Raw genomic sequence first — 27,925 nt, 5'->3', positions numbered from 1 at the left:
GGTGGCCTTGCCTGGCAATAAATATTTTAATTTTTGTTTCATTTTTATGATGACAAATAATTTTCAAGTTTATTTCCTTGTTTAAATACAAAGCTAAACCACAAATAGGTATAATCGACATTGTGTCTCACATTTACACTCCTGTCGGATCCTCTTCCAATTTGCTGACCACTGACCAGGCTGGCGGGGATGGGAGGGAAGACTTTCTTAGGTAGCACCGTCGTGAGGCCCGAGGTGGGGTAGGGGGGAATCAAAGACTAGGACGGGCTCTCATACCTGTCTCCATTCACATTTACCTGGGACCAAGGTGGGCAGGAGACACCAGGTCATGGCTCCTGAGCCCTGGCCCCCTGGACTGAAGGGACAGAGAGTGAGAATCAGTTCTGTGAAGGACGGGAGGAGGCAGCCACCTACTCCTCCTGCCTTCACAGTTAAGGTGAAAACCTTAGCCCTATCTGTGATTCCTGGGGGCCGCCGGGCCCTGCATGCTCCCCTGCACCCCTGGGTGCCTTTCTGAGGCTGGCAGCAGTGGCTGGGATCGGGGTCCTGGGCTCCTAGGCTCACACCTCAGCTCACAGTTGCGTCCTTGCAGGAGGATGCCGGGTGTCTGACAAACACAAGGCCTCGACAGCAGGTCTGCAACCTTCAACCCCAGCAGGATGAGGGGAAATGGGGGTGGATGTTAGATAAGTAATTTCTGGTCCCACTACAAAACTTTATTTTTGATTAGAGTACCATTCTCAATCTCTTCTACAAAAAGCAAAAAAAAGCAAAAGAAAAAGAAAAAAAAAAGCAGCCACTTCACTCACTTCAAGACCTATATACATGTAAGTTGTTTTCTGTGGTTTTTTTTTTTTAATTTTTATTTTTTTTAATTTTTATTATTTTTTTTAAAATAAATTCAGTGTTCACATTTCTATAAAGAATTAACCCAGTTTCAGGAGACCCTGCCCCCGCAGGGCAGGTAAGCAACACTCTCCCTGCCCACATCTAGTTCGATTTCGCGCCCTGATGCTTCAAGGTGCCCAGAAAAGCGGCAGCTTGTGGAAGAGGAAATCTATGCCCGGCCCAGGCTCGGGGCCCAGGGCTCAGTAAGCTTTCGAGAAAGCAGAGGGGAAGACTAGTTTACTGCAAAACCTTTTTAAAAAATATTCATACACTTCAGTGAGCGCCTGTCGAGGCGTTAGGGGAACAAGAGCTTGGAAACATCCCGTCCAGGCCACTGGGAGGCAGCGTCTTCCTCACACCCCGTCCCTGGATGTCAGGGGTGCAGGGGGAAGGTCCCGGCTCTTCCACTGGAGAAAGGAGACTCACCTGGCTTCCTAGTTCATGTTTGACTCTTTCCTCTAAAACCTGTGCTGAGTCTTTGACTGCATGCACGGGAAGCACAAACGTTCGGCTTGTATGCAAAAAAAGTACAAAAACAACTAGAATATAAAAGTTTTGGTAATATAAGGCCATCTGTTCAAGTCCACCTTGGAAACCTGTAACAGATATTTAAATACTACAGTGAAAAGGCATCTTAATATACTTTTTAAAAACATCTGAAGTAATCCGCTAAGATTAAGTAAGTGTGTAAAAAAAAAAAATTCAATTCCCTTTGAGGGCACTTTGTCCTTTGCAGAAGGGAAGGTGGGGCGGGGAGGGTGTGGGGTCAGCCGGTTAATGCTTCAGCCACGGGTGAGCTTCAATGGAAGCCTTGCTGCGGTCCCCATAGTCATACAGGAGCTCCTCCCCAGCCGCGATGTCTCGGGAGGCGATGAGGATGAGGTGAGGTACGCCGTCAATGTCGTGCAGTTTGGTTTGGCAGTTCCCACATTTGCTATGATTGATCAGTCTTCCTAGGCGATTTGTCTCTCTAGTTGCATCCACGCTGGAGGGGAGGGAGGGCCAGAGAGGATTAAATTGATAAGGAGGCTTTTTAACCCGGAGAGAGTCACACTTGTGCTCAGCTCTGGCGGGATGCTGATTTAAAGCCACGTGTTTTGGAAAGATTCAATTCATAAAGCTATTTTCTTTTTCCTTTTTAGAGGGGGTCTTGCTGTGTCACCCAGGCTGGAGAGCAGCGGCGCGATCACGGCTCACTGCAGCCTCCTCCACCTCCCAGGCTCAAGTCATCTTCCTACCTCAGCCTCCCCAGTATCTTTGACCACAGGTACATGCCACAACATCAGGCTAATTTTTAGTTGTTTTTGTAGAGACAAGGTCTCCCTACATTGCCCAGGCTGGTATCCAACTCCTGGGCTCAAGTGATCCTCTGGCCTTGGCCTCCTGAGTTTTTGAGATTACAAGCATGAGCCACCAGGTCTGTTTTTTTTTGAGAGGGAGTCTCGTCACTCTGCCGCCCAGGCTGGAGGGCAGTGGCGTGATCTCGGCTCACTGCAACCTCTGCCTCCCAGGTTCAAGCGTTTCTCCTGCCTCAGCCTCCCAAGTAGCTGGGACTACAGGCATGCACCACCACACCCAGCTAATTTTTGTATTTTTAGTAGAGACGAGGTTTTTTTTTTTTTTGAGACAGAGTCTCTCTCTATCGCCCAGGCTGGAGTGCAGTGGCATGATCTTGGCTCACTGCAACCTCCACCTCCCAGCTTCAAGAGATTCTCCTGTCAAGAGATTCTCCTGTCTCATCCTCCCGAGTAGCTAGGACTATAGGTGCACACCAATATGCCCAGCTAATTTTTGTATTTTTAGCAGAAACAGTTTCACCATGTTGGTCAGGCTGGTCTTGAACTCCTGACCTCAGGTAATCTGCCCGCCTTGGCCTCCCAAAGTGGTGAGACAACAGGTGTGAGGCACCACACACGGCCAGAATTTTTTTTTTTTTTTTTTTTTTTTTTGAGACGGAGTCTTGCTCTGTCGCCCAAGCTGGAGTGCAGTGGCGCGATCCTGGCTCACTGCAAGCTCCGCCTCCTGGGTTCACGCCATTCTCCTGCCCCAGCCTCCCGAGTAGCTGGGACTACAGGCGCCCGCCACTGCGCCCGGCTCATTTTTTTTGTATTTTTAGTAGAGACGGGGTTTCACTGTGGTCTCGATCTCCTGACCTTGTGATCCGCCCGCCTCGGCCTCCCAAAGTGCTGGGATTACAGGCGTGAGCCACCGCGCCCGGCCCAGAATTTTTTTTAAATGTATTTTTTGAGACAGAGTCTCGCTCTGTCACCCAGGCTAGAGTGCAGTGGGGCGATCACGGCTCATTGTAACCTCAACCTCCTAGGCTCAAGTGATCATCGTACCTCAGCCTCCTGAGTTGCTAGGACTACAGGTGTTCACCACCAAAGCTGGCTAATTTTTAAAAATTTCTAAAATTTTTGTAGAGGCAGGATATATCCCTATGTTGCCCAAGTCTCAAACTCCTGGGTTCTATCAATCTTTCCTGCCTCAGCCTCCAAAAGTATTGGGATTACAGGCATCAGCCACTGCACCTGGCCCAATTCACAAGGCTATTTTTTTTTTTCCTGAGACAGAGTCTTGCTCTGTCACCTAAGGTGGAGTGCAGTGGCGTGATCTCAGCTCATCGCAACCTCTGCCTCCCGGGTTAAGGCAATTCTCCTGCCTCAGCCTCCTGAGTCACTGGGATTAGAAGCGTGCGCCACCGCGCCAGGCTAATTTTTTTGTATTTTTAGTAGAGACGGAGTTTCGCCATGTGGGTCTCAAACTCCTGACCTCATGATGCATCCAGCTCAGCCACCCAAAGGGCTGGGATTACAGGCATGAGCACCCACGCCTGGCCCACAAAGCTATTTTTGAGAGCCTGCACAGGACCTGGGTGGGGGGATGGGGTGGGACCCAAAGGGCTCTTTATGGAGGCACAGGAGGAAATGGTAGAGTTTCCCAAAACAAATACATGGATTAAAAAAATCAACCCCGCCAGGTGTGGTGGCTCGCGCCTGTAATCCCAGCACTTTGGGAGGCTGAGGCAGGTGGATTACCTGAGGTCTGGATTTCGAAACCAGCCTGGCCAGCATGGTGAAATCCTGTCTGTGCTAAAAATACAAAATTAGCTGGGCGTGGTGGTGCTTGCCTGTAATCCCAGTTACTCGGGAGGCTGAGGCAGGAGAATCGCTTGAACTTGGGAAGTGGAGGTTGCAGTGAGCGAAGATTGCGCCACTGCACTCCAGCCTGGATAACAAGAGTGAAACTCCATCTCAAAAAAAAAAAAAAAAAAAAAAAAAATCAACTCCGCTGGTCATAGCCAGGAAAAAGCAATTAGTGATTTCCAGAGCTGCTCTGGCCAAATGCCCTGAAGGAGAGCCAGGTGAGCTGCTTAACAGGTTTTCATGTGACTAGTCCACTTCTCCCCTTTGTTGGATGAGATAACATCCAGGACAGCTCCAATTCCAAAGATTAAAAATGGATGGCCGGGCGCGGTGGCTCAAGCCTGTAATCCCAGCACTTTGGGAGGCCGAGACGGGCGGATCACGAGGTCAGGAGATCGAGACCATCCTGGCTGACACGGTGAAACCCCGTCTCTACTAAAAAAATACAAAAAACTAGCCGGGCGAGGTGGCGGGCGCCTGTAATCCCAGCTACTCGGGAGGCTGAGGCAGGAGAATGGCGTGAACCCGGGAGGCGGAGCTTGCAGTGAGCTGAGATCCGGCCACTGCACTCCAGCCTGGGCGGCAGAGCGAGACTCCGTCTCAAAAAAAAAAAAAAAAAAAAAAAAAAAAAAAAAAAAGGGAAGCTGGGGGCCAGGCACGGTGGCTCATGCCTGTGATCCCAGCACTTTGGGAGACTAAGGCGGGTGGATCACAAGGTTGAGAGATTGAGACTATTCTGGCTAACACAGTGAAACTCTATCTCTATTAAAAATACAAAAAATTAGCCGGGCATGGTGGCATGTGTGTGTAGTCCCAGCTACTCAAGAGGCTGAGGCAGGAGAATCACTTGAACTGGGGAGGCAGAGGTTGCAGTGAGCCAAGATTGTGCCACTGCACTCCAGCCTGGGCGACAGAGTGAGACTCCGTCTCGAGGGAAGCAGGGTCCAGGCGCAGTGGCTCACACCTGTAATGCCAGCACTTTGGGAGGCTGAGGCGGGCGGACCATCTGAGGTCAGACCAGCCTGGCCAACATAACGAAACCCCGTCTCTACTAAAAAAAAATACAAAAACTAGCTGGGCGTGGTGACACATACCTGTAATCCCAGCTCTGTGGGAGGCTGAGGCAGAAGAATCCCTTGAACCCGGGAGGAGGAGGTTGCAGTGAGCCAAGATTGTGCCACTGCACTCCAGCCTGGGCGACAGATTGAGACTCAAAAAAAAAAAAAAAAAAAAAAAAAAAGAGAGAAGCAGGGGATAGCTGCATCACAGCTTTGAAAAAAGGCAATAACAGGCCAGGCACAGTGGCTCACGCCTGTAATCCTAGCACTTTGGAAGACCAAGGCAGGTGGATCGTCTGAGGTCGTTCAAGACCAGCTTGGCCAATGTGGCAAAAGTCCATCTCTACTAAAAATGCAAAAAAAAAAAAAAAATTAGCCGGGCTACTCCAGAGGCTGAGGCAGGAGAATTCCTTGAGACCAAGAGGAGGTTGCAGTGAGCTGAGATCACGCCACTGCACTCCAGGCTAGGCAACAGAGCAAGACTCTGTCTCAAAAAAAAAAGTCAACAAGAACAAAACCAGAAGACTGGCCACCAAACAGAATCAGGAGTTCCTGGCCCTTTGGCCTTTCCTCACTGCCCAGAGGATAGAAAAGCCACTCAAAGCAACAGTGGACTCACCAATAGGTTTTGCTCAGATACTGAAAATAGTACATGTAACAGCCCGTGGAAGGGTCCTGTGCGTACAGAGCCTCCCGTTTCTTGGCATCGGTGATCTCGATGAGGTCCCCGTGGTATTCCACCACAAAGTCACCTCGGGAGAACTGCTTGGTGGCAATCACACCCCTGCCTTTGCCATCGATGAGGTCAATCTGTCAGGAAGTGATAAGAGTGTGTGTTGGTTCATAATAGCAATGGATGCCACTGTCCACAGCAGGTCTCCGGGGAGCTGGGGGCTTACCCCAATCTTTAACAGCTGTACTGAGCTATGCTATAAAATTCACTTGCTTTACACGTACAGGTTGATGGGTTTTATGAAGTGTATACACCTGTGCAACCGTCACTACAGGCCAGCTCTAGAACATTTCCCTCACTCCACAAACGTGATTCCTTGGTGCTCATCTGCAAAGCAGTTATATCAGAGCTCGTGAGAGATCTGCTAGGTGGAGACTGCCCCATTTTGTAGATGAGGAAACTGAGGCTTAAAGAGGCACAGCCACGTGTCTGAGGCCACACAGCTAGGCAGTGACACAGCTCAAATCCACACACTTGGTTTCTCTGTCTAGGGGCTGTGCGCTATGCCTTCTTAGGCGAACAGCAGGCCCAGTGGTCTGGGTCTCTGCCTCGTTCCACAATTTCTCTCCTGTGTCTCCTCACTCTATTCTACATGGAGTTGGATGGGGTTGCTCTTAGGGGCCCAGGACTTAAGCTGGAATCTCCCCTAGGTGGTGGGTGGAAGTGGAAGCTTTCTGAGCCCTGAGCCCTAGTCTAGGCCCATCTGAGCCTCCCTGTAGAGAGTTCTCCTCTTGCCCAAACTCAGTATGTTTGAAATACAGTAAGAGAAAAGCACAGTTCTTGGGCATTTTCATTATCTAGGAAAACAGAGTTTAAAAAATGTATTAGTTTCTCCTTTTAAAAGTTTTCCTGGGCATCAGCTACATATTGTATAATCCCATTTATATGAAGTATACAGAAGATCAATTCCACTGAGACAGAAAGCAGCTGAGTGGCTGTCAGGGGCTGGGCAGGGGACAGGCGGGGATGGTGGGCAGTGCTAAGTAATGGGTAAGGGTTTCCGTTTGGGAGGATGAAAAAATTCTGAAATTAGACAGGGATGATGGTTGCATTGCACTGTGAATGTACAAAAAGTCACTGAATTTTTTAACCACAATTTCTAAGAAAAGTTTCCCCTGGATAACATTTATATACAAAGTCCATTTATGTTTCCTTCATAAGACATTTCCTTAACAAGTTTTAGTATTTGGCTCTTTGACAACCTAAGAGAGTCTCTGCCTGGTCACCATGGCCATTAGAGGGTTAAAGCCACACGGTGGCCACTCTCAGCCACGGGACCAGGGAAGGTGAGCTCTTCCAGCTCCAGCTACGATGCAGCAAGCAAGCAGCCCCTTACCTTCATCCCTTCTTCCTTCCCACTCTCAATCAATTCATCTATTCTTTTCCTTTCTTCAGACTGGGTGGAGAGAAAGAAAAGCAGCATCAGTATCCTCTCCCAGGCCCGTCGTGGGTAGCTTCATGGTCTTGAGCCCTGACTGCCCCAGGCCATGCCCACAGGGCCACAGTCGGCCTCATTTGGCGTCACTGGGGATGACGGGTCCCCACTGATGGCAAAGCTCCCAAGTATCCCTCCTTTTCTCATCACCCATCTGTTGTGGAAGATCTGTCACCGAGGTTCAACTGGATCAGAAGGGAAACAGTAAGGACCCAAGAACAGAATGGGGCTTGTAGATATGTTCTGTTGCCCATGCAGCATGTTAAAAAATGTTCAACTTGCCCACACCTGAAAATCAGGCCTCTGACTTCATAGAAAATCAGGTACAGTGAGCCAGGTGTGGTGGCTCACGCCTGTAATCTCAACACTTTGGGAGGCCAAGGCAGGTGGATCGTAAGGTCAGGAGTTCGAGACCAGCCTGGCAAATATGGTAAAACCCTGTCTCTATTAAAGATATAAAAATTAGGCCGGGCGCGGTGGCTCAAGCCTGTAATCCCAGCACTTTGGGAGGCCGAGACGGGCGGATCACGAGGCCAGGAGATCGAGAGACGATCCCGGCTAACACGGTGAAACCCCGTCTCTACTAAAAAATACAAAAAAACTAGCCGGGCGAGGTGGCGAGCGCCTGTAGTCCCAGCTACTCGGGAGGCTGAGGCAGGAGAACGGCGTAAACCCGGGAGGCGGAGCTTGCAGTGAGCTGAGATCCGGCCACTGCACTCCAGCCTGGGTGACAGAGCAAGACTCCGTCTCAAAAAAAAAAAAAAAAAAAAAAAAAATATAAAAATTAGCCAGATGTGGTGGCAGGAGCCTGTAGTCCCAGTTACTAGGGAGGCTGAGGCAAGAGAATCACTTGAACCTGGGAGGCAGAGGTTGCAGTGAGCTGAGATTGTGCCACTGTACTCCAGGCCAGGTGACAGAGCAAGACTCCGTCTCAAAAAAAAAAAAAGAAAAAAAAAAATCGGGTACAGCAGATCAGAGGCTGTGCCCTTTGGATGGGACACACGTGGTCCACATCCCTCTGGTCTGATGGCGCGTACTGCTATCAAAATGTTTAGGATCTCTGAGGTTCACCTGTATGGAGGCCACCACCATGGATGGGAAGAGGGCCTCCAATCCTGAGGGTCAACACAGCCCTGAACAGAGAACAGGAAGGGGCACCCCGGGATCCACCTCTCCTCTAAGGCCACCCCTCCTGCACCTACCTCCATCCCTATCCCTGGGTTCTACTGCTCTGCCATTGCACAGATACTATGGAGCAAAAGCGAACCAAATGAAGACAGACCAGAAGCTCCAAACCAGTGTGGCTCACCCCAAACCAGCATGTCTTGCTGGCACAGACTTTCACCAAACCAGATGGCACATGTCAGGAGCCTGACACCAACTGCTGAGCTCAACCCATTCCCCCTACACAGAGGCCCAAACCAGCTTGCAGCTTTTCCAGGCACTCAGTCCACACCTGCAACGTGCCAGGCCCTGCAGTCTGTGCTGGGAACAATTGTGAATGAGTAACCTCAAGGACAGTCCCAAATCCTGCCACCTCCTCTCCATCTCCATTCCCACTGCGGCCCTGCGGCCCAGCCACGGCCCCGCCCCCTCGCTAGTCACCAGGCTTCCACTCTGACCCCAGAGAACACTCAGTTCTCCACAGGGCAGCCAGAGGGGTCTTTTAAAATGTAAATGAGGCCAGGTGCATGGCTCTCTCCTATAATCCTAACACATCAGGAGGACCAGGAGGAAGGATCGCTTAAGGACAGGAGTTAGAGACCAGCCTAAGCAACAGATCCAGACCCTGTCCCTACAAAAAATAAATAAGCTGGGTGTGGAGGCACACACCTTTGGTCCCAGCTACTCTAGAGGCTGAAGAAGGAGGATTGCTGGAGCCCAGGAGGCTGAGGCTGCAGTGAGCCATGATTGCACCACTGCACTCCAGCCTGGGCAACAGAGTGAGACCCTGTCTTAAAAAAACAGAAAACGTGACCAGGATGGTGGCTCACGTCTGCTATCCCAGCACTTTGGGAGGCTGAGGTGGGCGGATCACTTGAGGTTAGGAGTTTGAGACCAGCCTGGCCAACGTGGAGAAACCCCGTCTCTACCAAAAACACAAAAATTGGTTGGGCATGGTGGTGCGTGCCTGTAATCCCAGCTACTCCGGAGGCTGAGGCAGGAGAATCGTTTGAACCCAGGAGGTGGAGTTTGCAGTAGGCCAAGATCGCACTACTGCACTCCAGCCTGGGAGACAGAGCAAGACTCCGTCTCAAAAAGAAAGAAACAAACAAAAACCAAAAAACCTTCCCATAAACTTACTTAATAGTAACATACCTAACAAAACCTCACATATCAATATTAACCTTTCACATAAATGGACTAAATTTTCCACTTAAAACATATGGAAGATAATGGTCAAGAAGGTCAAAAAAAAAAAAAAAAAGATACACGTCTGTAATCCCAGCACTTTGAGAGGCCGAGCAGGTGGATCACGAAGTCAGGAGATCGAGACCATCCTGACTAACACGGTGAAACCGCGTTTCTACTAAAAATACAAAAAATTGGCCAGGCATGGTGGGGGAAGCCTGGAGTCCCAGCTCTCCTCCTGTGGCCACGCCATTCTCCTGCCTCAGCCTCCCGAGTAGCTGGGACCACAGGCGCCCACCACCATGCCCAGCTAATTTTTTGTATTTTTAGTAGAAATGGGGTTTCACCGTGTTAGCCAGGATGGTCTCCATCTCCTGACCTCATGATCCGCCCACCTCAGCCTCCCAAAGTGCTGGGATTACAGGTGTGAGCCCCCATGCCTGGCCTTTTTAATTATCTTTTAAGATGGGGTCTCACGGCTGGGCTCAGTGGCTCACGCCTATAATCCCAGCACTTTGGGAGGCTGAGGTGGGTGGATCACAAGGTCAGGCGTTTGAGACCAGCCTGGCCAACATAGTGAAACATCATCTCTACTGAAAATACAAAAAATTAGCTGGGCATGGTGGTGCGCGCCTGTAATCCCAGGTACTTGGGAGACTGAGGCAGGAGAATCATTTGAACCTGGGAGGTGGAGGTTGCAGTGAGCCGAGATCGTGCCATTGCACTCCAGGCCAGGTGACAATGTGAAACTCTGTCTCAAAAACCAACCAACCAACCAAAAAAGATGGGGTCTCACGATGTTGCCCAGGTTGGTGCTGAACTCCTGCTTTCAAGTAATCCTCCCACCTCAGCCTCCCAAGTAGCTGGTGTCTTTTTTGTTGTTAATTACTCCCCATTTGAAAATAAGCCCCATGAGTCCCAGGGGCTGGTCTAGTTTACTGTGGAATCTCCTGGTCTAGAACAGTGCACACAGCAGGCCCTCAAAGCAACACCACCGCCATCACACACCCCACCGCCTTGCTGCGTGACCCATTCATTACAACCGTGCAGCGAGGGCTGAGCAGTACCGGGGCCCATGGAAAAGGGAGTGATCAGAGAAAGACCGCAGTAGTGGAATGGGGGTTTTTCTGCTGGGACCGAACACGGCAGGTAGGAGATGCACAGAGGGAAGCTGGGACCAGGCCAGATGCCCCAGCACAAAGCCAGGGAGGCTGAGTCTCCCAAAGGCCTGGAGTTTGGGGCCTGCAAACAACCAGCCCTGGGCTTCCTAAAGGGAATTCTGGCAGGAGCCCACAGATGGGCCTAGAGGCGGATGGAGTGGGAGCAATACGAGGTCGGAACTAGGGCTGGTGAGAAGCACCTGTGACAAGGAAGGAGGGGACCTTTCCGAGTGGAATCAGCAGGCTGCTTGCACATCTGGCCCTGGGGTCAAGCTGGGCATGAGGAAGCCCAGGCACTGCCAAGAGGCATGGTCCCTGCCCTGCTGCTGGCTGCCACCCCACCCGCAGCCAGGCTGGCCAGCCAAGGGGCCCCAGCAGTGAAGCACTCGGCGGGTAGGGCATCTCTCCAAGGCCCACCTTGTGTCCAAACCCAGCAGCCCTGATCCCACCCGGTTGCCCAGGACCCACGCCCTGGCGCTAGGCCCGCCCTGGCTGCTGTCTTCAGCCTCAGTGGAAGTATACAAGAGGCTCTGAACTGCAGTTTCGCCCCAGACCATCTGGCCAACAACAGGCTCTATTATGCCCCACCCTCCTGGACTCACAGCCTGGGCCCAACATGGCAGTCAGGTCAGGACTGACCCCACCCTTCAGATGAGCCCCAGCTATCCCGTTCTTGAGCTTTATCTGTGCAGTCAGAAAATACTCCACCCTAACCAGCTCCAGCCACGTCATCCCGGCCAGCTACGGCCTCCCTGCCCTGGCCAGCAACAGCTTGCATGGCTGCACTCAGCAGAGCCAACACAAACAGTCGGGGGCACAGCACGGCTCCTGGTCCAGGAACAGGGCAAGCTTTCTTGTGTTTGCAGACCGTACTTTAGGGAAGCAAGTGCGTCCTTTCCTTCTGCTCATCTGCTGCAAGATTTAGCAGACCTGCATCCTGTCCCATTGCAGCCTTCACTCTGCCCAGCACAAACTCTTGCTTCTTATTAAAAAGGCCAACTCAGCTCCCCCTACCCTAAAGTCCACAGCAGCCCTTGATGGGCGCTCAGTAGAGGCCCTCTGTGTGGGAACGCCACAGCTCCAACCCTGGCTGGGAGGTGTCTGGGATTCTGTGGCCTGGCACCACCTCACCCTTTGCAGTGTTGTCCTTTTTTTTTTTTTTTAAAAGACGGAACCTCGCTCAGCCACCCAGGCTGGAGTGCAGTGGCGTGATCTCGGCTCACTGCAACCACCATCTTCAGGGTTCAAGTGATTCTCCTGTCTCAGCCTCCCAAGTAGCTGGGATTACAGGCACCTGCCATCACGCCAGGCTAATTTTTGTATTTTAGTAGAGACAGGGTTTCACCATGTTGGCCAGGCTGGTCTCGAACTCCTGACTTCAGGTGATCCTCCCACCTGGGCCTCCCAAAGTGCTAGGACTACAGGCATGAGCCACCACGCCTGGCCCAGTGCTGTCTTTAAGAGAGACTTAGCAGGCCAGGCGTCGTGGCTCACGTTTGTGATCCCAGCACTTTGGGAGGCTCAGGTGGGCAGATCACCCTACGTCGGGAGTTCGAGACCAGCCTGACCAACATGGACAAATCCGGTCTCTACTAAAAGAAAAAAAATACAAAATTAGCCAGGTGTGGCGGCAAACACCTATAGTCCCAGCTACTCAGGAGGCTGAGACAGGAGAATCGCTTGAACCCAATAGGTGGAGCTTGTGGTGAGTCGAGATCATGCCACTGCACTCCAGCCTGGGCAACAAGAGCAAAACACCATCTCAAAAAAAAAAAAGTGACCTAGCACAGTCTCCCACTGCCGCTCATTCTCGGCTGAAAGACATTGCCTTTTTCAGGCAATAAAACCAAAGCTGCTCTCTGTGGGGAAGAAAATTGACTTTTTTTTTTTTTTTTTTTTTTTTTAAATGAAGCTTCATCAATTAAAAGAAAAAGAGAATACTAGACCACTGTGTATCTGAACATTTAACATCAAGAACACTGAAGGAGTCTGCATGAGGGTTGAAATGCTGAAACTGCCAAAGCCGGGGTCCCCACCTCTGTGTAGGATGCAATCTTGAGTGCCTCTCCCAACCTGGTGGTCACTGTGGGGGTGAAGGAGAGCGGAGGGGCAGCCCCAGGTGTCCCTGAGGGGGAAGAGCAGAGGGACCTGCCACGCCCTGGGTTTCCTTCACAGAAAAGCAATAACCACACCTCACTGCAGCAAATATTGACTGCCTGCTGCATAGCTCAGCCCTCTGCAAAAAGGCAGCAGAGGCCCGCACAGGCCAGCCGGCCTGCCAGCCGGTGCTGCTCACTGGTCTGCAGGCTCCTAGCATGGCAGTAGCATGGGAAAGACCAGACAGGAGTGACAACACTGAGGAAGCAGTGGTGGCGATAGTAACAGTTAGCTGGCACTTACTGAGTGTCAAGCATGGTTCTGAAGGTTCCTCTTGCACCCGCACATTTACTGAATGCTCACCACAGTCCTAGCAGGTACTACGTTATTGTACCATTTTACAGACTGGAGAGCCAAGGCATGGACAGGGTAAGTGACTGGCCCGAGGCTACGCAACCAGCAAGTGGCTCCAAGCCACTGCTCTTTACCATCCTGGGCCACAACATGGAAACTTCCAGCAAACAGATAAGAAAAGCCTCTGAAAGAACAGGCAGGCTTTCCCACAGTCCCAGGCTCCCAATGGCTCTGCCAACAAGTCCTGGAAAATCCACCTTCACAGTTGCGCCAGGCTTTCCCTGCCACATGCCACAAGTCACAAGGTTCCTTCACACAAGTATCTTAACCAAGCCCTGCAGTGACCCTATCAGAAAGGCAGGACAAGCTTTGTGAGGATCCCCGATAGATCCAGGAGAAAACCAAGTCCAGAGGGCCAAGAGACTTGCCTCAAGCTGACGAAAACAAAGCTCAGGACACACACACACACATGCCAAGCACTGCCCAGTGGGCCACCCTGCCCCTCCACGAACTGGAATTTAAAGCACGCAACTACCTGCAGCTCGGCTTTGCTCTTCCTGGAGCTCCTTCGGACAGGGTAGAAATCCGTAAGTTTGCGGTTCTGTTGCGTTTTTCCTTGAGCTCTGGGTAAGGGGAACAGGAGAAAATAAATATCAGGACTGAAAACCTAGAGGCACACAGCTCCTTAGGAGAAGGCACACACCAAGGAGGCACACAGCTCCTTGGAGATGATGTCACTTAAACACCTTTGTCCACTGGAGCCTGTGGGTCACTCAGTTCACCTGCCCATGAGGGCCTCAGAGGAGTTTCAAAGACAGGCTGCTGGCTGGGCGCAGTGGCTCATGCCTGTAAGCCCAATGCTCTGGGAGGCTGAGGCGGGAGGATCACTTGAGCCCAGGAGTTCGAGACCAACCCAGGCAACACAGCAAAACCCCGTCTCTGAAAAAAGGAAAGAAATTAGCCAGGCATAGTGGTGCACACCTATGGTCCCAATTGCTCGGGAGGCTGAAGTAGGAGGATCACTTAGTCCCAAGAGATTGAGGCTGCAGTGAGTTACTGCACTCCAGCCTAGGTGATAGAATGAGACCACATCTCAAAAAACACAAGTCAGGTATGGTGGCTCACACCTGTAATCCCAGCACTTTGGGAGGCTGAGGCAGGCAAATCACGAGGTCAGGAGTTTGAGACCAGCCTGACCAACATGGTGAAACCCCGTCTCCAATAAAAATACAAAAATAAGCAGGGCGTGGTGGCACGCACCTGTAATCCCAGCTACTCAGGAGGCTGAGGCAGGAGAATTGCTTGAACACAGGAGGTGGAGTTTGCAGTGAGCCGAGATTGCACTACTGCACTCCAACCTGGGCGACAGAGACTCTGTCTCAAAAAAAACAAAACAAAACAACAACAAAAAAACACCAACCACCAAAAAAACAAACAAAAAAATAAATTTAAAAAAGAAGGGCTGGCCGGGCGCGGTGGCTCAAGCCTGTAATCCCAGCACTCTGGGAAGCCGAGGCGGGCGGATCACGAGGTCAGGAGATCGAGACCATCCTGGCTAACACGGTGAAACCCCGTCTCTACTAAAAAAAAATACAAAAAACTAGCCGGGCGAGGTGGCGGGCGCCTGTAGTCCCAGCTATTCGGGAGGCTGAGGCAGGAGAATGGCGTAAACCCGGGAGGCGGAGCTTGCAGTGAGCTGAGATCCGGCCACTGCACTCCAGCCCGGGCGACAGAGCGAGACTCCGTCTCAAAAAAAATAAATAAATAAAAAATAAAATAAAATAAAATAAAATAAATAAAAAAGAAGGGCTGCTTATGCTGGGGTGGGTGAGGAGGGGAGGAAGGAGAGGCTCTTGAACTCTGGACCCATGCCAGATCCAGAAACTGACAAACAGTGGCATCCCTGCTGATGACTCGGGGCATCTGAGTCTTTGACGTAAGAGAGGCTGAGAGGTGGCCACTGTACCCCCACGGGCACCTGAGCAGGCTTCCCTGGGGTCAGAGGAACCAAACTGCTCCATGTTAGGAAGAGGACTGAAGGGGACACTTACTTTTTTCGGGGGGCCTGTTTGCCCTTGATGGGCTTTTTCAGGGCTTGCTTGGTGATGGCTGCATTGGTGGAATCACAAGATGAGGGTGGAGTTTTTGGAGGTTCTGCTGCTTCAGATTTTTGGTTTGGAAAAGGTGCCAGGGGACCTCTCCTGGCGTCTTTGATCTTCTGTTCCTCGGACTTCATGGCGCTCCGTACTGCATTCCCAGCATTTCTTTTCTCTGCAGGCGGAGGTGGAGGAAAGACAGGGGTTTACTCTGTACTCTGTCTCTCAATTTCTAGACCACCAGCTGCATTCTAAGACAGGCTTTGAGAAGAGAGGATCCTGGGTTTGTCAGGCAGGAGTGCCCTTGGCCTGCTAAGCCCCGTGTCCGCTATGGGCTATGATGGGAGGAGTGCCTAGCTCCAGCTCGATTTTTTGACCAAGACACTGGACAGAGGTTTTAGACTTCTGTGTCTTGACGTGGGAGATAGAGAGCCTGTGAGGCAGAGGCACCAGAGACAGAGATGCTGGCAAGGGCGCTCGATCAATAACTTTCAGGAATCAGGCTGCAGACTCAGATCAAAAGCTCCATTCCTGAAGGCTGGGACAGCATTAAGGGACAGGACTAAGGTGACAAAGCAGAAACTTCCCCAAGAGCTGCCCGGCACCCTTCATTTCAGACTCTAAAGAAAAAGAAGGCCCCCTTCTAGTGGGGTTGAAGCCCCAGGTTCACAGCAGTTCTCAGCATGGTGCCCCAGCAGACTGGCCTGGGTATCAGGAGACACACGGCAATGATCTGTCACTTAAAACACTTGTGGAGTGCCAGTGTTGGAAAACTGCTTACATTTTTAAAACATGTTTTCCTTTTAAAAAACTAAGTAAATAGGCTCGACACGGTGGCTCATGCCTGTAATCCCAGCACTTTGGGAGGCCAAGGTGGGTGGATCACCTGAGGTCGGGAGTTCGAGACCAGCCTGGCCAACATGGTAAAACCCCATCTCCACTAAAAATATAAAAATTAGCCAGGCGTACTGGCAGGGACTTGTAATCCCAGCTACTCAGGAGGCTGAGGCAGGAGAACTTCTTGAACCTGGGAGGCGGATGTTGCAGTGAGCCAAGCGTATTGCACTCCAGCCTGGGCGACAGAGTGAGAGTCTGTCTCAAAAAAAAAAGAAAAAAAAATTAAGTAAATAGTGCACTGCTCACAGATGTAAAATGGTGCAGCCGCTTTAGAAACAGTTTGGCATCTTCCCAAAAAGTTAAACATAGAGTTACCATATGACCCAGCAATTTCACTCCTAGGCATCTATTCCAGAGAATTAAAAACATATGTCCCCCAAAAAATCTATGCAGGAATATAACAGCTTATTTGGAATAGCCAAAAAGTGAAAACAACCCAAATGTCCATCAACAGATGAATAAACAAAATGTGGCCTATCCATACAAAGGAATATTATCCAGCCATAAAAAGGAATGAAGGGCTGGGCAGGGTGGCTCCCCGGAGGTCAGGAGTTCGAGACCAGCCTGGCCAACATGGTAAGACCCCCATCTCTACGAAAAATATAAAAATATGAGCCAGGCGTGGTGGTGCGCACCTATAATCCCAGCTACTTGGGAGGCTGAGGCAGGAGAATCACTTGAATCTGGGAGGCGGAGGTTGCAGTGAGCCAAGACTGCACCACTACCCTCTAGCCTGGGCGACAGAGAGAGACTCCTTCTCAAAAATAAAAAAAAGGATTGAAGCACTGATACTTATTACACCATGGATAGACCTTGAAAATATGATGCTCAGTGAAAGAAGCCAGACACAAAAGCCACGTATTTTGTGATTCCATCCATATGAAATGTCCAGAACAGGCAAATCCACAAAGACAGAAAGTACTTTAATGGTTGCCTTGGACTAGAAGGATAGGGGAATCGAAGGTGACGCCTAATGGGTACCTTTCTGGGGTGATGGAAACGTTCTGGAAGTAGACCGTGGTAATGGTTCCACAACTCTGTGAATATACTAAAAACCACTGACTCATATGCTTTAAAACGAACATTATGATATATTAACTATATCTAGATTAACAAAACAGAAAAATAAATAAATACACTAGGCCGGGTGCAGTGACTCTGGCCTGTAATCCCAGCACTTTGGGAGGCCAACACAGGTAGGCCACCTGAGGTCAGGAGTTCAAGACCAGCCTGGCCAACATGGTGAAACCCCATCTCTACTAAAAATAGAAAAAATTAGCCGAGCCGGGCGCGGTGGCTCAAGCCTGTAATCCCAGCACTTTGGGAGGCCGAGACGGGCGGATCACGAGGTCAGGAGATCAAGACCATCCTGGCTAACCCGGTGAAACCCCGTCTCTACTAAAAAATACAAAAAACTAGCCGGGTGAGGCGGCGGGTGCCTGTAGTCCCAGCTACTTGGGAGGCTGAGGCAGGAGAATGGCGTGAACCCGGGAGGCGGAGCTTGCAGTGAGCTGAGATCCGGCCACTGCACTCCAGCCTGGGCGACAGAGCGAGACTCCGTCTCAAACAAAGAAAAAAAAAAAAAAAAAAGAAAAGAAAAAATTAGCCGAGCGTGGTGGCGGATGCCTGTAATCTCAGCTACTTGGGAGGCTGAGGCAGGATAATTGCTGGAACCCGGGACATGGAGGTTTGCAGTGAGCCAAGATCGCACCACTGCACTCCAGACTGCAACAGAGCGAGACTCTGTCTCAAACAAACAAACAAAAAAACCCATTAAAACCATCCAGATCGGCCGGGCGCGGTGGCTCAAGCCTGTAATCCCAGCACTTTGGGAGGCCGAGACGGGCGGATCACGAGGTCAGGAGATCGAGACCATCCTGGGTAACACAGTGAAACCCCGTCTCTACTAAAAATACAAAAACTTAGCCGGGCGAGGTGGCAGGCGCCTGTAGTCCCAGCTACTCGGGAGGCTGAGGCAGGAGAATGGCGTGAACCCGGGAGGCGGAGCTTGCAGTGAGCTGAGATCCGGCCACTGCACTCCAGCCTGGGTGACAGAGCGAGACTCTGTCTCAAAAATAAAAAAAATAAAAAAATAAAAAAACCCCATCCAGATCTTTCTTCCTCCTCTACATGCCTTCCTGGGTAAAATCAGAGAGAATTAAAGCCAGGACATCAGGCCCAGGAGTGTGTGGTGCCCGTGAACATCATATGTCACTCAGTCTGTATCACAGCAGAATCATGGACAAGAAGAGCCTGGACCTTGGGGTCTCCAGAGTCCAGCTTACCTAAATTCTTTATATTTTTAAATTAGAGATGGGGTTTCTCTCTGTTGCCCAGGCTGGAGTGCAGTGGCATGATCATAGCTCACTGCAGCTTTAAACTCCTGGGCTCTAGGAATTCTTGTGCCTTAGCCTCCCAAGCAGCTGGGACTACAGATGCATGCCACCATGCCAGGCAAATTTTTTTTATTTTCATTTTTGTAGAGACGAGGCCTCACTATGTTGCCCAGGCTGGTCTCAAACTCCTGGGCTCAAGTGATCCTCCTGCCTTGGCCTACCAAAGTGCTGGAATTACAAGCCTGAGCCACCATGCCCAGACTCTGACCCAAGATTCTAATCATGGCCATTTAGTAAAACTATGGAGCCAAATACACTAGCTTGTATACCAGGCCACCATTTGGTACAAGGTATAGACTGCCATATATATATATATATATATATATATATATATTTTTTTTTTTTTTTTTTTTTTTTTTTTTTTTTGAGACGGAGTCTTGCTCCATTGCCCAGGCTGGAGTGCAATGGCACGATCTCGGCTCACTGCAAGCTCTGCCTCCCGGGTTCACGCCATTCTCCTGCCTCAGCCTCCCGAGTAGCTGGGACTACAGGCGCCTGCCCCCACGCCCGGCTAATGTTTTGTATTTTTAGTAGAGACGGGGTTTCACCGTGTTAGCCAAGATGGTCTCGATCTCCTGACCTCGTGATCTGCCCGCCTCGGCCTCCCAAAGTGCTGGGATTACAGGCGTGAGCCACCGCGCCCAGCCAAGACTGCCCTATTTTAAAGGACTAGAGTCTGGGCAAGTACCATTTATAGATAGTGCCTCTCCCCAATCCTATGGGCAAGAATTCTAAGTGCCGCAGGTCCAGGGATGAGCTGGCAGTCCGGGGGTGAAAAGCTGGCACACGGAGCCCATCACAAAGCCCTTTGGCATCCATGCTGCAACCACCCTTCAAAACAGTCCTGTGTGAGGTCAGACTCCTCTCTCCCCATTTACAGATGAGAGAACGGAGGCTCAGAAGAGAGCAGCAACCTATCTAAGTCTCCTTCTTTCGGGTGGCAAACTTAAGATTGGAACCCAAGTCATTTGAAGATCAAATAAAACAATATTGCCCTGTGTACCAGGGAAATCAAGCCCAGGGTGAGCTCCTGTCCCCAGTTCAGGGCTTGCCCAGCCCTGGTTCTCAGATCCGGCCCCAGAGGTCACGCCAAATCATCATTTATGACACTTTCTGTTAGCGAACACAAGGCTTCCTTGTATGGAGCTGCTGGCAGCCAGAGGCTTTGCTTCTTTCAGACAAGTTTTAATTAGAAGAGAGCATGGTGAATTGGGGAAAGCTGACACTCCCCACTGCAGCTTTGAAAGGGAATATTTGGATTAGAGCAAGATGTCTAAGAGGTTTCAGTTTGTTTTGCAAGGCCAGACAGTCTTCATTAACCCTGTATTTTCCTGTTCAACATTTTAACTCCAAATCTCATTGCATAAAATACTGCTTCAGAGACTAACACGGAACGCTTGAGTGGCAAGAAACTTTAGAAATGGGGTCAAGACAGCTAGGCGCGGTGGCTCATGCCTGTAATCCCAGCATTTTGGGAGGCCAAGGCGGGTGGATCAACTGAGGTCAGGAATTCAAGACCAGTCTGGCCAACATGGTGAAATCCCGTCTCTACCAAAAATACAAAAATTAGGTGGGCATGGTGGTGGCCGCTTGTAATCCCAGCTACTCAGGAGGCTGAGGCAGGAGAATCGCTTGAGTCCAGGAGGTGGAGGTTGCAGTGAGCTGAGATCGTGCCACTGCACTCCAGCCTGGGGGACAAGAGCAGAAATCCATCTCAAAAAAAGAAAAAGAAATGGGGTCAAGGCTAACTCATAAAAGGGAAGGAAGTCAGTTCCCTGCATGAACACATCAGTTAGGTCTGCAATCGCCTGGTCTATACAACCTGAATTCATGACTTCTGCACTTTCAGCGCTTGTGAGCCTCTCTAATTGTGGGTCAGGTATGTTATTTTTGCAACTAGGCAAGACAGTCAAGCTTGAAGGACATGCTAACTCTTGTGAAAGCAGGGAGAACCTGTCAGACCAACAGGGCACACACCCTGGGACAAGCCACTCTTTTAGCAGCAAGACAGAACATGGCTCAAACCTCCCAAACCTGAGACTGAAACGGCTGGATAAATATATATGTGCATTCTCGCAGAAGAGAGAGGCTTCCGCAACCCGACCAGCTGGGATCAGAACGAGGCCATTTCAAAAGCTTACCTTCTCGTTTCCTGTAGATTCCAGCTAATGGTTTCCCCTGGCATTTGACTTCGTGATGTGTAACTGAGTTCTCTTCCTGAAGGGGGAAACGCATTCCAGAGCATTTGTTCGGGCTCATGTAGGAATAGATCTTTGACTGCCCGGTAAACACATTCTCCTAAAAAGACAAAAGCATATTCTGAAAGAGGCTTGAAGAAGAAGATCCTAGAGCATTCACGAGGAGGAGGAATACAAAAGATGAAAATCAGACAACACCGTTTTTCAAAAACTGGGCTATCAGGGGATGCCAGCCCCCGTTGTCTCAGGAGAGCACTGGCAGGTTTAGAATCCCAGGTCCAGTGAAACGTTTCCTGAACGCGCTGGTCTCTAATTCGCTAAGGGGACAGCTGGCCAGCAGGAGAGCCGGCTGCAACCAAGGTCTATATAGGAAGAAGACAGCCTACCCGCAACAGGGAGGTCAAAAGGACCCGGGCATGTGAAGAGCTAGGCTATCTTTAGGAGTTCATTCCCCTGGCAGGAGCCGCAGGGACTCAGCACAGAAACAGGCCCCGGGGAACCTGATTAACCACTTGGTGCTGAGGGCGGCTGGAGGGCCTGTCAGTACAGCCAGAGCCCCATGCGTGCCCGAGCCTGACCCCTCTCAAATCACTGCAGCCCCGCAGCCTCCCAGGGCTGCGACGGAAGGACTTCTCTCAGCGTGACTGGGGAAGCTGGGAAGAGCAGGAGCCACAACCAGCGCATTCAGGGCGGCCACTCTGTCGCAGGCCGCACCTGGGCGTGAGAGAGAGGACGGGGCGGTGGGGCGGTTCAGGTCACTGCGGGCGTCTCTGGGCGTGGGGCCGGCCCCTCCTCTGAGTAAGCAGACGGAGGAGGGCGTCCCCAGAAGCAAAGCGGGGCCCTGGCCGCCTCGGGGACCATTCAACACCAAGGCGGCGAGACCCGTGACCTCTCCGAGGGGCCCGGGCAGGCCGCGCACAGCCTGGAACGGCGGCCACCTCCGGGGAAGTAGGCTCTCGGGCTGCGGAGACGCCATGAAGGCGCAGTCAAACTTTTCCGAGGTCAAACACCGCCAGGCTCATGGCGGAGCCGTGTGGGCGCCACTCCCAGCCAGGCGGCAGCAAAGGAAGTGGCCCGGCCGGGCGCTCCGGGGCGGCGCGGGCAGGGACCCGGGATCGCCCATGTGCTCGCGGCCCCGGCCCGGCCGGCGCGCCGCAGGGGTGCGGGGAGGGTGCCTGCTTACCCCGTCGGTGCGGGGCCTCCCCGGGCCCCTCCGCTCCACCATCTCCGGGCCCGGGGCCGTCGCTGCCACCGCCGACGCCGCCGCCGCCGCCTCCACCGCGCGGGGCTTGGACATCTTCCTGCCTGGAGAGGGGGACCCGGGGGAAGCGGGGGAGGGGGCGCTCAGGGCGCGGCGGGGCGGGGAGCGGGGCCGCCCGGGCCGGGCGCCGCGACGGCGCCTCCCGCCGCAGCCATATTTCGAGGCCCCGGCGCTGGTGAGCCGCCGGCGCCGCCGGGAGGGCCGGGCCGGAGCCCGCGTCGCCCTCCCGCCGCCCGGCCCGGCCGGGCCCCGCGCGCCGCCCGCCCCCCGCGCGGCCGGGCCCGACACACCCACCTGCAGCCCGGCCAGGCCCATGGCGGCGCGCCCCGCGCCATCGCCGCCGCCGTCGCGGCCCGGCCACCACCGCTGCCGCTGCCGCTGCTGCTGCTGCTGCCGCCGCCACCAGCGCCGCCGCGGCGCCCCGGGGAAGGGCCGGCGGCGCCCCACGGCGCCCCCTTCCCCCATGGCCGGTGAGGCAGGGCCCGGCACCCGCGCACCGCGGCAGCCCCGAGCGGCCCGGGGCGAGGCACGCAGGGAAGGAGGCGCAGGCGGCGCGTCCTCCGCAGCCCGCCCGCCCGCTCGCAGCCGCCCACCGTCCGGCGCCCGGCCCTGGGAGGGGGCTGGCAGGGGCGGCGCCGCCAGGCCGCTCCGGAGGGCGGGCGGGCGGGCGAGCTCAGCGAATCCCGGCTCGGGCGCGCCCCCTCGCGCGCAGCCTCAGCCACTCGCGGAGGAAGGGGTGGGAAACACTGTCATGACAGCCCAGGCTCCCGCCCGCCCGCCCGCCCGCCAGCCCGCCCGGCTCCTTTTTCCGCTGGCTCCGCGGATATTTTGGGAGCCCGGTCTGTGCCAGGCGAAATCAGCAGCGGTGAACGCGCCAGGCCAGGCCCTCGGGTGTGCCCGGCGCTGTGCCCACCGAGAGTTTTACAGGCATTGAATCCTCCCCGCACGCCCACGGGGGCAGGTCCTGTCGGCATCCCAGCTTACAATGGTGACACCGTGACTCAAGGGAAGTGCTGGGGTTTGTCCCAGGCCACAAAACTAGGAAGTGATGGGGCCAGGTGTCAAACCCAGAAGGGCTGTACTTGACCGGTAGGAAGCCCTGGGGAGACATAGCCAGGGGTTATAATGATCGGTTTCCTGGGCGAGTCTTTTGCCGCTATCTCATTGAAACCTCACAGCAGCCCTGCAAAGGTAGACACCATTATTATCTCATTTCAACAGATGGAGAAAGTGAGGAGCTTGGCCAAGTTCTCAGAACTAGATGGGTTTCCAGCCCCGGCCAGCTGACCCCAAGGCCTGCCCTCCCAGCCACTACCCTTCCTGGTTACAGAGGAGGAAATGGAGGTTGGGAGGAGCAAATGGTCTTACAGAAGGGTTTAACAAGTCACCTTGTTCTCCTATCCCGCCGTGAGAAAATGCCCCATAGGCAGATGAGGTTCCTGTCACTCTGGTGGCTGTTTCAGCATAGCTCACTGCCCTGCACCATTATGCTGTGGCCATTAAGGATTGAGGGCCCATAGCCAGATTCACTGCATTTGTGCAAAGTCATAGATGCAAACAAGACACTTCAAGGCATCCAGCTTCTGCAGCCTGGGCCATGGCCTGGGAGTCAGGGGCTGGACTTATTTCCCTGCATCTGCCCAGAGGTGTTTTGTGACCATTGCCAAGTCACTTCCCCAGTCTGGGCCTCAGTGTCCTCATGGGTAAAAACCAAGAACCTTGAATTCCATAATCCACCGGAGCACCTTCCAACATCCACAGATATACAAATGGCTGTTTGTAGCCATCCCCCCACCTGGCCTCCCTCGCCTCCCATTAGAACAGATAAGACTGAGTAGGATTAGGTGGTGACAGGTCACTGCTCAGACAATTTGGAATTCCTCCCAAATCAGCTCATGCTTTAGCATCCTTCAAGGCAGGGTCCCCCAGCCCAACCACTAACTCCAGTGGGCTAGGTACTCTGCCCATGCCCTCTGCAGAGCCTACTACAGTTGAATATCCAAAAGATTCCCAGAGGGTGAAAGAGAATTCGAAAGTGACACTCTCATAACCAGGTTGAGCCATTTGAAAGTGTTTTCCACTTCTGCAAGGCAGAGAAGTTTTGCAGCTTAATTACCATGAGAATAATGGTTTTGGAGCAGGAAGCACCCACATAGATCATCTTGTCCATTTCATATACTAGTATACCGAGCCGCACCCCACACCCCACTCATGGTCGTAGCTTTCTCTGCATTTGAGCCCCCAATTGCAGGGGACAAATTACAAGCCTAGCACCTATTCCTCTCAATTCTGCAGCTCCAGTACCTAGAAGATGTAAACACAAATCATTCAATGTAAGTTTCAAACAGTCCTTTCTCTGCAAGTTTATACATATATAACAAATATACTGGCTGGGCGTGGTGGCTCACACCTGTAATCCCAGCACTTTGGGAGGCCAAGGTGGGCAAATCACCTGAGGTCAGGAGTTTGAGACCAGCCTGGCCAACATGGCGAAACCCCATTTCTACTAAAAATACAAAAATTAGCTTGGCATGGTTGTGCATGCCTGTAATCCCAGCTACTTGGGAGGCTCAGGCAGGAGAATCACTTGAACCCGGGAGGCAGAGGTTGCAGTGAGCCAAGATCATGCCACTGCACTCTATCCTGGGTGACAGAGTGAGATTCTGTCTCCCAAAAAAAAAAAAGTCTATTTTTGGAGACCCCCCCCAACCAGGTGCTAAGGGATAATGAACTGGAGATGGCAAAATGAGGAGGTCTACCAACTAAGAGACCATTCAACAATGGCAGTAGAAATAGCAAAAGGTAGGTGGACTGACCCCTGAGACTAATATATTGGAATTGTAAATATTTGCATGATTATAAAACTTCAAAATGAGTGAGGCATTGCCTGGCATCTGAACAGTTTGTTTTTGTGGCCCAGCAGGGCTCTCAAAGTGAATTGCAAGTTCAAAGCCCAATTTTCTAGAAGAAAAAGACTGTTCATTTGAAGTGCTATAAATGATTTGGTATTTACAATCTAAATATTGGCCAGGCATGGTGGCTTATGCCTGTAATCCCAGCACTTTGGGAGGCCAAGGCTGGCGTATAACCTGAGGTCGGGAATTCAAGACCAGCCTGGCCAACATGGCGAAACCCCGTCTCTACTAAAAATACAAAAATTAGCTGGGTGTGGTGACAGGTGCCTGTAATCCCAGCTACTTGGGATGCTGAGGCACAAGAATCACTTGAACACAGGAGAGGGAGGGTGCAGTGAGCTGAAATCACTCCACTGCACTCCAGCCTGGGCAACATAGAGTGAGCCTCTGTCTCAAGAAAAAAAATAATAATCTAGATCTAAATATCCAATTTAATAGCTTGCAAGGGCAATAAAGCCTAAGAAACAGGCAACTAATTTTGGGGTCAAGTGAGACAGTGAGAATCAATAACTAATAATTACATAGGTGATTTGTAAGCTGACCACGGGAGGAGCTGACAAACATTATCTTCGCTTTGGGTAAGTAAGGGAGGTTGTGTGGCACAAGCAAAGACCCAGCCAAGCTAGAGTCTAGACAGCAAGTTTGGACTTCAGGCTTCCTCCTCTAAAAAATGAGAATAACAATTTGTAAAGATGAATTGAGTTAATAAAGTGCCTGGCCCTCAGTGATAATTATTATTATTATTATTTGTTGTTGTTGTTGTTTGTTTTTTTGAGATGGAGTCTCGCTCTGTTGCCCAGGCTGGAGTACAGTGACGCGATCTCGGCTCACTGCAAGCTCTGCCTCCCCGGTTCAAGCAATTCTCCCTGCCTCAGCCTCCCAAGTAGCTGGGATTACAGATATGCGCTGCCATGCCCGGCTAATTTTGTATTTTTAGTAGAGACGGGGTTTCTCCATGTTGGTCAGGCTGGTCTCGAACTCCCGACCTCAGGTGATCCAACTGCCTCCGCCTCCCAAAGTGTTTGGATTACAGGTGTGAGCCACCGTGCCCGGCCATAATTATTATTTAGCCATATTTTAAGTATTTCAATGATAGATGGTTAGTTTTCTTCATAGATTCATTAATGCACTACTTTTAAAACAAGTAGTTAAATGATTGTACTGTAATGAGAAAAATGAACCCAGGAAGCATAGTTTTATTAAAATTTGTCAGATAAATTAGTCAGATAATGTTAAGTATACTTTTAGATGCTTAACACTTTTCTAAGGAAAAATATTAGTCTTAATTTTCTCCATGAGTTGGGTGATGAAGCTCTAAAACCTGAAGTTTACTATGCCTCATTTTTTCATCAGGCTCTGGGGAAGTCTTAATCCAAAAGACCCTCTAGGGATGCTGGGAGAATAAATGATGCAACTGATTTCAGGGCCTGAAAACAAAGGGACCCAATATATATTTGTTGAATGAATCATTATTTTATTCATTGTTATTGCTATAGGGAGCATACTGCACTAAAGCAAATTCCTACTAACACTTGATGCCTTGGAATTTTTAGAAAAATATAATACCCCAACTGATTTTTTAAAAAAACTAATTCTACTCAACTTTCACGCTCAAGTTTTTGGCCCTTTAGCGTGAAGGAGACGCAGTGGCTGGAAATGACCAAGCGGTTGGAGAGCTCTTTGCCGCATACCTGGGAGGCACTGGCCTGACAGCCAACTAAGTATGCAAAGGATTTCAGGCAGGACATTGCCTCCCAGGGCTGTACAAGCCCACCCAAGCCATCTACCGAGGGGCGAAGTCCTGACCAGATGCGGGGCGAACGACCGCGCCAGCGAGGTGCCATGAACCCGTTTCACCCCAAAGTGGGCCAGCAGGGCCCGGCCCTCGCTCCGGCGGCGCAGAGCTGACTCAGGACGTGGGGAAGGAGGAAAGGCGCCTGCCGCGGTGTCCACCCTGACGCACACCCCAACATGCAGGTTATCGATCTGCGCCTTCGCCTCGGGATCACCTCCTTTCCCAAAAAGAGAGAGCCCCAAAGTGGGCGAAGCCTCACTCCCACCCCCGCCCCACTTCTATCAATAACACCTATTCCCTGGAGGTGCCCTGCGCTTTAGTTTCCAAAGAGCTGTGACATATGGATCTGCTGCCCTGGAGAGGCAGGCCCGCAGGTGCTCACTTCATAGAGGGGAAACAGAAGCACGGCAGCGGGAGGGGTTTCTGGGGGCATCTGGAGCCTCAGGGGGGGCCGGCGGGTTCCGAAGCAGCACCCCTACACCCCCCACGCGGGTCCCCAAGCTCGCCCCGAACCACCCGAGGAGGACGCCTCCCCGCAAACGCTGCCGCCACCCCGGCCACCCCTCCAGCACGACCCCCGACCCAGCCGCCCCGGCGCTGGCCACTTGGGCAAATACCTCTAGCCATGACCCCACTCTGTCACCGCCTGGGATCTCCCGGGAAACCCAGCTTTCGAAAAAAGTTGCAACAACTGCAGCCAACTGCTCCGCAGGGCTCCAGCTGTTCGCCCCGATTGGCGCCGCCGCCCGCCTCTCCGCAGGTTGCCTGTCGTGATAGGCGAACTCGGAGGGAGGCCACGCCCTTCTCCCGCCTCTTAGGCGGCGGGGCGGGTCCAGCCGTCGCACTAACTACAAACGCTTTCCCGACAGGTCCCGGGGGAGGAGGTGGGGGGGGGGGGGGTTTAAATTTGACCGTCGCCCGACGTTGATTGGCTGCGATGGAAGACACCCGATCTGCCATTGGGACGCCCTAGACTCCTCCCCCTCCCGCTGCTAAAGCTCCGCCTCTGGAGCGTGAGTCGCCAGTCAGGAGCCCCGGGCTCAGAGCCGACCGGATCCGGGACTTCCGGTTCTCCGCGGGCTTGACCGGAACCCGACCTTTGACCCCTGATACCTCCTAATGAGCTGGGAAGCCTGAGTCTCCC

The 27,925-nt window shown here is 52.1% G+C and overlaps 3 protein-coding genes across 5 annotated transcripts in view; all 3 read right to left on the bottom strand.

Moving 5' to 3' along the window:
- The window catches only part of TMED2 (transmembrane p24 trafficking protein 2), a 209,137-nt gene extending 187,122 nt beyond the window's left edge, over positions 1-22,015 (bottom strand). The window contains exon 1 of the mRNA XM_050748176.1: positions 22,012-22,015. The gene's annotated coding sequence lies outside the window, so the exon portion shown is untranslated. The remainder of the gene's footprint in view (positions 1-22,011) is intronic.
- The window catches only part of DDX55 (DEAD-box helicase 55), a 312,124-nt gene that overhangs the window by 214,326 nt on the left and 69,873 nt on the right, over positions 1-27,925 (bottom strand). The gene's annotated exons all lie outside the window — the stretch shown is intronic.
- Positions 8-27,475, bottom strand: KMT5A (lysine methyltransferase 5A). 3 transcript variants are annotated; one of them, XM_050748091.1, is made up of 8 exons: positions 22,366-22,487; positions 21,994-22,115; positions 20,754-20,910; positions 15,275-15,494; positions 13,759-13,846; positions 7,162-7,221; positions 5,712-5,902; positions 8-1,873 (listed from the first exon to the last, which is right to left on the bottom strand). In XM_050748091.1, exons 2-8 carry the CDS (start codon positions 22,105-22,107, stop codon positions 1,663-1,665), a joined length of 1,041 nt encoding a protein of 346 aa, XP_050604048.1. In that variant the 5' UTR covers positions 22,108-22,115; positions 22,366-22,487; the 3' UTR covers positions 8-1,662. The 3 variants fall into 3 exon arrangements, with proteins under 3 accessions (XP_050604048.1, XP_050604049.1, XP_050604047.1); XM_050748092.1 differs by lacking the exons at positions 21,994-22,115; positions 22,366-22,487 and adding an exon at positions 27,399-27,475; XM_050748090.1 differs by lacking the exon at positions 21,994-22,115 and having other exon boundaries at positions 22,366-22,583.

This window comes from Macaca thibetana, chromosome 11, assembly GCF_024542745.1.
Source record: "Macaca thibetana thibetana isolate TM-01 chromosome 11, ASM2454274v1, whole genome shotgun sequence".
Taxonomy (NCBI): Eukaryota; Metazoa; Chordata; class Mammalia; order Primates; family Cercopithecidae; genus Macaca; species Macaca thibetana.
Note: the sequence above shows the minus strand (reverse complement) of the source record. Positions and strands in the feature narration are given on the sequence as shown.

Coding starts and splice junctions, on each gene's coding strand:
- KMT5A (XM_050748090.1), bottom strand. CDS start 22,536: ATGGGGGAAGGGGGCGCCGTGGGGCGCCGCCGGCCCTTCCCCGGGGCG. Junction 20,911..22,365: donor TGGGCCTGGCCGGGCTGCAG/GTGGGTGTGTCG, acceptor TTGTCTTTTTAG/GAGAATGTGTTTACCGGGCA. Junction 13,847..15,274: donor AAACAGGCCCCCCGAAAAAA/GTAAGTGTCCCC, acceptor CCCCTTACCCAG/AGCTCAAGGAAAAACGCAAC.